This window comes from Perca flavescens, chromosome 6 (genome assembly GCF_004354835.1).
Source record: "Perca flavescens isolate YP-PL-M2 chromosome 6, PFLA_1.0, whole genome shotgun sequence".
NCBI classification, from domain to species: domain Eukaryota; kingdom Metazoa; phylum Chordata; class Actinopteri; order Perciformes; family Percidae; genus Perca; species Perca flavescens.
Genome location: NC_041336.1, coordinates 3,541,516 through 3,552,808, shown reverse-complemented (window position 1 = coordinate 3,552,808; position 11,293 = coordinate 3,541,516). Strand labels below are relative to the sequence as shown.

The window sequence follows — 11,293 nt, the reverse complement described above, 5'->3', positions numbered from 1 at the left end:
ACACACACACACACACACACACACACACACACACACTGAACAGACACACACATACACATAACACTGAACAAACACACACACACACACACATACACTGAACATCCACAGCAGTGATGATACTAGATATAGGGAAACGCACTTTACCACGCACACACACACACACACACACACACACACACACACACACACACACACACACACACTGAACAAACACATACACACACTGAACAAACACACACACACACACACACACACACACTGAACATCAACAGCAGTGATGATACTAGATGTAGGGAAACACACTTTACCACGCACACACACACACACACTAAACAAACACACATACACTGAACAAAAAACACACACACACACACCACACACACACTGAACAAAACACACACACACACACATACACTGAACATCAACAGCAGTGATGATACTATATATAGGGAAACGACTTTACACACACACACACACACACTGAACAAACACACTGAACACACACACACACACACACACACACACACACACACTGAACAGAACAGACACACACATACACATAACACTGAACAAACACACACACACACACACATACACTGAACATCCACAGCAGTGATGATACTAGATATAGGGAAACGCACTTTACCACGCACACACACACACACACACACACACACACACACACACACACACACACACACACACACACACACTGAAAAACACACACACACTGAACACACACACACACACACACACACACACACTGAACATCAACAGCAGTGATGATACTAGATGTAGGGAAACACACTTTACCACGCACACACACACACACACTAAACAAACACACATACACTGAACAAAAACACACACACACACACCCACACACACACTGAACAAACACACACACACACACACATACACTGAACATCAACAGCAGTGATGATACTAGATATAGGGAAACGCACTTTACCACACACACACACACACACTGAACAAACACACTGAACACACACACACACACACACACACACACACACACACACACACTGAACAGACACACACACATACACATAACACTGAACAAACACACACACACACACATACACTGAACATCCACAGCAGTGATGATACTAGATATAGGGAAACGCACTTTACCACGCACACACACACACACACACACACACACACACACACACACACACACACACACACACACACACACACACACTGAACAAACACATACACACACTGAACAAAAACACACACACACACACACACACACACACACTGAACATCAACAGCAGTGATGATACTAGATGTAGGGAAACACACTTTACCACGCACACACACACACACACTAAACAAACACACATACACTGAACAAAAAACACACACACACACCCACACACACACTGAACAAACACACACACACACACATACACTGAACATCAACAGCAGTGATGATACTAGATATAGGGAAACGCACTTTACCACACACACACACACACACTGAACAAACACACTGAACACACACACACACACACACACACACACACACACACACACACACACTGAACAGACACACACACATACACATAACACTGAACAAACACACACACACACACACATACACTGAACATCCACAGCAGTGATGATACTAGATATAGGGAAACGCACTTTACCACGCACACACACACACATACACACACACACACACACACACACACTGAACAAACACATACACACACTGAACAAACACACACACACACACACACACACTGAACATCAACAGCAGTGATGATACTAGATGTAGGGAAACGCACTTTACACACACACACACACACACACACACACACACACACACACACACACACACTGAACAAACACACACACACACTGAACACACACACACACACACACACACACACATACACTGAACATCATCAGCAGTGATGACACTAGATCTATGGAAACACATGTTACCACTCATTCACACACTTAACATACACACACACAAACACATACATCGGCGTTGATGATACTAGATATATGGAAACGCATGTTACCACGCACACACACACACACATGCATGCAGTGACACACACGCGCACGCTGAACACACATTCTCTAAACACACACACACACAGTATTTTTCTCTACTGTGGAAGCATTAATGACCACGTTACCAGACTGTGACAGTGTGAGAGCTTCATGTTGTGTCTGTCCCCCCGGCCCCCAGGCGTCTCTGAGCCCGTCTCCGGCTGAGGTCAGCGCCTGTCTGTGGGCCGACTGCCGGCTGGTCAGAGCCGCCGTGTCCGCCGTGGACGGAGAGGACGGAGAGGTCCCGCTGCACGGCCTGCAGAGCACCATCAGGTATCCCAGCTGGTGTCCTCGGGTCCAGTCGGACCCGTTTTCACAATGTTTCTGTATCAGAAATGTGGCTTTCTTTCAACCAGATTTTAAAACAAATTAACGTGGATGGTTCCCTACAACGCTCTTCACACGTTAAATAAAGGATCAGTGACAAAAATGGCAAAAAACATCGGTAAAAGTGACAAAAAAGTTGGATAAAGTGACAAAAACGTCATGATAATCTTCCAAAACGTCAGGAAAAGTGACAGTGATATGGGAAAAGCTTAAAAAAATGTGTTTCTTTCAACCAAATTTTAAAACAAATTAACGTGGATGGTTCCCTACAATGCTCTTCACACGGTAAATAAAGGATCAGTTCACTACTTTGATAGAATTTGGGTTTTTTATTCAGTTTCATAGCATGTCAAGAAAAAATTATAATTAAAAAGTTGAAAAACACAGGAAAATAATTTTTTTTAAAAATGACCAAAAAGTTGGATAAAGTGACAAAAACGTTATGATAATCTTCCAAAACGTCAGGAAAAGTGACAAAAATATGGTAAAAGCTTAAAAAAATGTGAGTTTCTTTCAACCAAATTCTAGTTCACTACTTTGATAGAGTTTGGGTGTTTTATTCCGTTTTATAACGTGTCAAGAAAAACTGATAATAAAACGTTGAAAAACACAGGAAAAATCTTTTTAAACAAAGTGACAAAAAACATCGGTAAAAGTGACAAAAAAGTTGGATAAAGTGACAAAAACGTCATGATAATCTTCCAAAACGTCAGGAAAAGTGACAGAAACGTGGGAAAAGCTTAAAAAAATGTGAGTTTCTTTCAACCAAATTTTAAAACAAATTAACGTGGATGGTTCCCTTAAATAAGTTAAATAAAGGATCAGTTCACTACTTTGATAGAATTTGGGTGTTTTATACCGTTTTATAGCATGTCAAGAAAAACTGATAATAAAACATTGAAAAACACAGGAACAACTTTTTTTTTTTAAATGACAAAAAACATCGGTAAAAGTGACAAAAAAGTTGGATAAAGTGACAAAAACGTCACGATAATCTTCCAAAACTTCAGGAAAAGTGACAGAAATATGGGAAAAGCTTAAAAAAATGTGTTTCTTTCAACCAAATTTTAAAACAAATTAACGTGGATGGTGTTAAATAAATTTGGGTGTTTTATACCGTTTTATAGCATGTCAAGAAAAACTGATAATAAAACGTTGAAAAACACAGGAAAAAAATGACAACAAACATCGGTAAAAGTGACAAAACGTCATCTTAATCTTCCAAAACGTCAGGAAAAGTGACAAAAATATGGGAAAAGCTTAAAAAAATTTGTTTCTTTCAACCAAATTTTAATCAGTTCACTGCTTTGATAGAATTTGGGTGTTTTATTCCGTTTTATAGCATGTAAAGAAAAACTGATGATAAAACGTTGAAAAACACAGGAAAAAAATGACAAAAAACATCAGTAAAAGTGCCCAAAAAGTTGGAAAGAAGTGCCAAAAACATTGGAAAAAGTTACAAAGATGTTGGATGAAGTGACAAAAACGTCATGATAATCTTCCAAAACGTCAGGAAAAGTGACAGAAACGTGGAAAAGCTTAAAAAAAAACTTTAAAAAATAGTGAAAGAACTTTTTTTTTTTTTTTTTTTTACATTTTGACCCAGAAACAAAAAGTTGCTTGTTGGTCGACATAAGACCCAAACGGAGAATATGTCGGTAAAATGTCAGAGGAGTCTTGATCTCCAAATGAGAGCATTATCTTTTAGAAAAAAAAAGTGTAAATGATGAGACGTAAAGAACATCAGAGGAAACGGAAACAGTGGCGAGACAAAAGATGCAAAACATCGTCGTGAGAAGACAAAATAAAAACAGTAAAAAACATGACAAAAACCGAAGCATTTCAATATAAATATGTGTTATTTTGTGACTTTGGGATCCAGCTAACGTGGGGGAAAAGGGTTAGAGTGACCTTTGACCCCTCCCCCCCTTGCTGTGTGTCTACAGTGTGTCTCCGTGACCTTTGCCCCCCTCCTTGCTGTGTGTCTACAGTGTGTCTCTGTGACCTTTGACCCCCTCCTTGCTTTGTGTCTACAGTGTGTTTCCGTGACCTTGGACCCCCCTTGCTGTGTGTCTCTGTGACCTTTGACCCCCTCCTTGCTGTGTGTCTACAGTGTGTCTCCGTGACCTTTGACCCCCCCTGCTGTGTGTCTACAGCACATGTGTCAAACTCAAGGCCCGGGGGCCAAATCTGGCCCCTTGCTAATTTTTATCCGGCCCGCATATCAGTTTAGGTTCCCAGCTAACTTTGGCCCGGCTAGTTGTGCACCACACCAAAAAAATGAGGAAACTGGTTTGCGTACTGTAATTATGCGACACTGCCGTGTGGAATTTGACAGATTTGCCGACTTTGAGACTCAGATTTCCCCGCAGAAGCAGAGATTTTTTTCGTATTCAGGCTGTGAAACAGGTTGTGGTGAGTCGGCTGGGTGGCAGCTGCTTTTAAAAATGTAATTTTCATAACTTGCTAAATTCAACGATGGCTAAGAAACTTTTTTTATTTTTTTTTGACTTTTTTTTAGGGTTTTATGTCGACCACACTGTATGGGAGAAAGCTATATGAGACATTCAACGATACAAAGTTAATTTACTTTTTTTTTTGTTAAATAAAAGCATGTCAATAAACTCATGTCTGGCCCTTATTGTGATCGTCATTTCCAGTGTGGCCCTTAGTGACATTGAGTTTGACACCCATAGTCTACAGTGTATCTCCGTGACCTTTGACCCCCCCTCCCCCTGCAGTGTGTCTACAGTGTGTCTCCGTGACCTTTGACCCCCCCCCCCCTTTGCTGTGTGTCTACAGTGTACAGTATCTCCGTGACCTTTGACCCCCCCCCCCCCCCCTTGCAGTGTGTCTACAGTGTATCTCCGTGACCTTTGACCCCTCCCCCCCTTGCAGTGTGTCCCAGGTCTCCCCCGACGGAGCTCTGAGCGACTGCTCTCTGCCTCTGGAGGCGTTGGTGAGCCGGGCGCCGGTCAGCGGCCCGGACGTGGAGCGGGTCAGCACCGGGACCAAGTTTGCTCTGGAGGTGTGGCTGCAGACCCTGGAGACCCCAAGCCCTGACCTTTGACCTCTGACCTCTGGACCCACCCACCCCCACCCTGCAGGACAGCACTGGACTCTATATTAACGCCACTTTTATCTTCATGTTTTTTGAATGCCATCTTCATTTTCTTAAAGAAATAAACCATTAAAGCGCCCATATTATGCTCATTTTCAGGTTCATAATTGTATTTTAAGTATTTTAAGGTTATACCAGAACAGGTTTATATGGTTTAATTTTCAAAAAACACCATATTTTTGTTGTACTGCACATTGCCGCAGCTCCTCTTTTCACCCTGTGTTCAGGTCTCTGTTTTGGTTACAGAGTGAGACCTCTTTTCATCATCATCTTCTTCTTCTGTACTATCTTTGATTGCAATCGCGCATGCTCAGTAGCTCAGATGTAGCTCATGTCAGCTAGCTCCATAGACAGTAAAAGAAAGGCTGTTTCTCCAACTTCAGTCAGTTCCAAGGCAGGATCAGCTGGGAGACTTCTTCTAAACCAGGGACCACATGGAAGTAGTTCTTTTGGTAGATTATGGTGAACTAGTGTGTGTTGTAGCAGTGCTTTGCTATTGAGAACGAGGTAGCATGCTAACGCTAGCATGCTAACGCTAGCATGCTAACGCTAGCATGCTAACGGTTGCGGTTAGCCCCATCGTTTCGGCTAGTGCCGTAGAAAGCCGTGCAGATGTTGACCAGCTCACCAGGAGACTGAAGGCAGGAACCGGATCTCACTCAGAACACCATGGATGGTTTTTTCAAAGTGTGTATGTGTGTGGAAGCACCAGAGACACAAAATAACACCCCAAATCCCAGAAAAAGTTTTTTTTTCATAATATGGGCACTTTAAAGTCCCGCTCCGATCCTATTTTGAGCTATTTTTAAACATTCTCAGTGGTCTTTAAATGATGATTATGCCATTTTTAGCCAAAATCACAAAACCTGTGCCTTTTTCTGGGACTTCGCTTCAGCAGAGCGGCAGTAGCTCATTAGCAATTCGCCTCTGCGTTGTGGGCGGAGCCGTTGGCACGGAGACGACCCTCCCCCTCCTCGTTGCTGAGAGCTCTCTCTCCCTCCCGCTAGCTGTCACCTAGCTTTTCACCCCCAACCTTCCCCTCTTCTGTGGCTCCCACTGACAGCCTACATCTCTTGTCTGTGTGGCCGCCAAGAGAAGTGACGTTACTCTGAAGAAACAGAGAAAACAGAACACAATAAATAACTTTACCATTAATCATACACTTTTCTCAGTAAGGTAGAAGTCATATAGTCAATATAGAAGCATTACAGTATTATATACACGTTAATTATTATTATCCGAAGTTAATCAAAGTTATCACCGATCACCAATCATATTTTCACTCCGAGACGTCGCAGTAAAAAACAGCTCGACGTTGCTTCGATATTTCATCCCTCCCACAGTGATCAATCAGGACATATTTAGTATCTGTGGATTGCTCGGAATTTCGGGATTATTATGATGCTAATGTCAACGCTCTATCTGAAAAACTGACTGACTCTCTCACCAGTGATGAGCTTGACACACGGGGGGACAAACGACTGCGACAGGCTAAACTCGTCGCCACCCTGCGTGTGCTAGTGTACTTGAACGAGCGCGGAATTTAGATGACGATTGATAGACGGTGAAAAGTGACTTATTTGTTACAGCATGTGTTCCAATTTCAGCGCCACGGAGCTCGGTTCACAATGCCATGCAACGGCTTGTGTGTGTGTGTATCTGTGACATTCACATATTCAAAACACAACTTCAAAAAGCCCCTGTAAAAACGCATTATATTACATTATAATCTACATTGCTTTAACACAGATGAACCTAAGTTAACAGAGAGTTGCCACATAATGCAGCACTGGTTTTTGCCCGGTGGGTAACGTTAGCTGATGTAATGAGAAAACAGGCGGGATCGTTGAACTAGCTCCCGACAGAAAAAAATAAATAAACTTACCGGTAAAGACACAGGCTGTCCAGTTGATGGTGTCTTGATGGAAGGCACTGCATCCGGCTTCACAAATAATTTACTGACGAAGCCCATTTTTTTTTCTCCTGCAAGTTGGTGAAACAGTCTTCTGTGAAGTGCTGACCGCAAACCGATGTGTGGTTTTTAACATTGCCGTGACCAAGGAACGTAATCCATCTATCTCTCACAGCAGCATGTTTTGGTAAAGCATGAAAGCTAATACCACTATCTCTCCTCTTAGCATTGCAACCCGCTACCGCACATAGGTGTTGATCCGCCATCGTCTTCTCTACTCCTCAGAACCTGAGCGGGCGGGACGTGGGGTGGGGGGGGGGGGGGTATGAGCTTGTGGCCCCGCCCAGTGGAGTTACTACGTCACAACTCCAGTCTATTTGAGCCGGCATTTTAGCGTCTGCTACTGATTCACAGACATTTGAATGCAGAAATACTCAGAAATACAACTTTGAGCTTATTTTTCTCAAGATATGTCCTCTAACATCAGAAAAATGCTACAAGAACATGTTAACACCTAGAAAAACATGATTTTCATCGGAGTGGGTCTTTAACAAAAAGTGACTCTCCAGCTAATGTCTCCTCCAGGCCACCAGGTGGCAGCGCTGACACCTTAAAGCCCTTTAAACACCCCTTTGTGGCCCCTGAAATACTGAAATACAGGGGGTTGTTTCCCAGTTGTGGCTAGAAGGGGCTGCTCCCTCTTAGTCGATTAGTCGACTAATCGGTGGTTTTGGTCTTAGTCAACTTAGATCTCTTTAGTCCATTAGTCATGTCTGATGCTGTTTTCATGCTGAATGACTTTTTCCAAGAAACGTACGAGCACATCTCTGGTAAACACAAGAATTAAAGTGGTGCTTTTAGCACGACTCTTTGTGGAGAAACTCAGATTTACAGATCTGTCGATTAAATCAACTAATCAATTAGTCGATACAATTGAATGAGTGTTAGTCGACTCAGAATTTCTTCAATCGAGCACAGCTCGACTAGCTACAGCTAGGCCGGAAGTTACGCAGAATCTGGCCAAATCTAGGCTAACAGAATAATATATTTTGAATACTTTCACCCAGGAACTGCGTATTCATTCCTTGGGAGTGTTTTAATCCAAGCCACCATCTTGTTCCTAAACTTAACGAGTGGTTTTGGTGTCTAAATGTAACTGTCGTCGCCGTAGCGGTATCCCATCCCGCCTCAACCGTTGTTTTCATGGTACGGAAGCGCTGAGAGGCAAGTGAGATTATGATTAGAGATGCACTGAATCCAGATTTTTGGGGTTTCGGCTGAATCCTGAATCCCCTGGTTGAGATTTTGCTGACTCCTCCTCCCATCCTCAGTCCATGAACCCAGTAAACACATGAATGAAGTAAACAGGGACTGTCCTTCCTTTGCCGTACCTGAAGTTGCTGCATTCTGGCTGCTGTCTGGAGATTCCTTCATATACAACTCGTATTCTTCCAGATGTTTCAGACCAGATGTTGTAACAGCGGCCATGTTGTGTATAGTTTAGGGTCCTCGCCACCACCAGACCAATCAGCATTGAACAGATTGAACATGTAGCTGGACTTGAATGGCCTTCTTTTGACTGAAAGTACTGTCAAACTATAAATTTTTCTGCTCAACAGTTCCATGTCCACTTCCTCACAGCTTACTGCATTGAACCAGATCCATGTCCACTTCCTCACAGCCTACTGCATTGAACCAGATCCATGTCCACTTCCTCACAGCCTACTGCATTGAACCAGTTCCATGTCCACTTCCTCACAGCCTACTGCATTGAACCAGATCCATGTCCACTTCCTCACAGCCTACTGCATTGAACCAGATCCATGTCCACTTCCTCACAGCTTACTGCATTGAACCAGATCCATGTCCACTTCCTCATAGCCTACTGCATTGAACCAGATCCATGTCCACTTCCTCACAGCCTACTGCATTGAACCAGATCCATGTCCACTTCCTCACAGCCTACTGCATTGAACCAGATCCATGTCCACTTCCTCACAGCCTACTGCATTGAACCAGATCCATCCTATCCGCTTGTCGTCCAGGAAAGTGAAGAAAAGTAGGTTTGGTATAGCCAGCAATCATGTAGCTAACGTTGGAAGCAGGAAAAGAGTCAAAGGCGGTAATCGCCATTTCTAATCCAAACAACGTCAAACTTGGCACCGCGCTTACTCGCGCCCGTAGCAAGACCCCTGTCAAGTTTGAAACCCATCAAACGGTTCTAGAGATATGCGCATAGCACACACACAGGCAGACACACACACAGACAGACAGACATTCCTGCAATTTATAGATAGATGCGCCTAGGATTATGCACAGCACGCGTACATTATGCTTGTTACACACACAGGGACGTGCAGCAGCACACACACGTGCAGAAGATTACATATACAAATATTAAGGTGCAAATCCTCCATCATAATAGCAATGCTCCAAGGTTTGGTGTAAAGTCATAAATCTCAGTCCCAGTCAGTCTTTCTTCCGTCTGGATGTTCAGGCAAAATCCAACGTGTTTGATATTAATCTATTAATCTATATTTTACTGCAAATGCAAACACGAGTAAAGTACCTTAAATCTGTACTTAAGCACATTACTTGAGTAAATGCAGCTAGTTGATTTCCACCACTGGTTTGAACTTTAGTTTAAGTTCATTTTAAGACCAGCAGGTGGCAGTGCAGACCAGACTTTAAGCTCCTCAACTCTGCAGATTCAAACCAGCAACCCTCCATGTTCCTCTCGGCACTTCAGTCTCTGTTCAAACTCAACAGGACTTCATGTTTGGAACATTGTTTTTTTTTGTAAATGTACATATTCTTACATTTCATAAAAGGAACAAGTCATTTGCCAAAAGGCTCAACAGCGTTGTAATCAAAGAGACATTTTATTCATTTTATTATCAAGATTAAGGATTTAGAATTAAGGATTAGAAATGGTAATACAGCAATACAACAGAATTATAACCTCAAGAAAAAGGAGGAAAATAAATAAATATAAAATAATTGAAATAATATGTCATACAAGGGGAAATGGTTACATTTCAGTTCTTTAGTGTGGCGTATCTTGGCAACAATCAGTCCAATTAACACAAAACTTGACTTAGAGGTTCCTCTAGGTCCGCTGAATCTCGTGATATAGGCCACGCTTACTTCCACCTATTATTTTTTGAAAACGATCGCGTGTATGCAACACCTACTTTTTGCGATTTTGTGAAGACCATGAGTCTGATCTGTACAAAAATTTGACCGAATTCATACCTGCTAGCAGTTTTTTTGTTTTATTAATCAAAACTGGGCTTTTTTTCAAAGTTGTTTTCCCCTTGTGTTGTGAATTTTTTTGTGAGCATTTTTCTGAGGTTTTTTTGTTTTGAAATTGTGCCTTTATTAGGATTTTGTCGCGCTTTCAATGTTTTTGTCGCTTTTTCACACCTTACTACGTCCTGTAACACCCTACTGTGACCTGCTACTGCCTGAACTACTACAGCTACTATTTCTAGTCACTGATCCATTATCTTTATTGTGACTTTTATTGGCGCTGTTCATCACACCCCCAACCGGAGGGTCCCGTCAGACACCTCCTACCAAGAGCCTGGGTCTGTCCCGTCAGACACCTCCTACCAAGAGTCTGGGTCTGTCCCGTCAGACACCTCCTACCAAGAGTCTGGGTCCGTCCCGTCAGACACCTCCTACCAAGAGTCTGGGTCCGTCCTGTCAGACACCACCTACCAAGAGTCTGGGTCCGTCCCGTCAGACACCTCCTACCAAGAGTCTGGGTCCGTCCCGTCAGACACCTCCTACCAAGAGTCTGGGTCTGTCCCGTCAGACACCTCCTACCA

General features: G+C 42.8%; 1 protein-coding gene across 4 annotated transcripts in view; it reads left to right on the top strand.

The window, feature by feature from the left end:
* Nucleotides 1-5,627, top strand: part of nudt17 (nudix (nucleoside diphosphate linked moiety X)-type motif 17) — a 21,617-nt gene extending 15,990 nt beyond the window's left edge. For all 4 annotated transcript variants that reach the window (XM_028580860.1, XM_028580861.1, XM_028580864.1 and 1 more), the window contains exons 8-9: nucleotides 2,240-2,373; nucleotides 5,326-5,627. In XM_028580860.1, the coding sequence (XP_028436661.1) occupies nucleotides 2,240-2,373; nucleotides 5,326-5,497 (306 nt within the window). In that variant the 3' untranslated portion in view covers nucleotides 5,498-5,627. The remainder of the gene's footprint in view (nucleotides 1-2,239; nucleotides 2,374-5,325) is intronic.
* The last annotated feature ends 5,666 nt before the right edge of the window (nucleotides 5,628-11,293 follow it).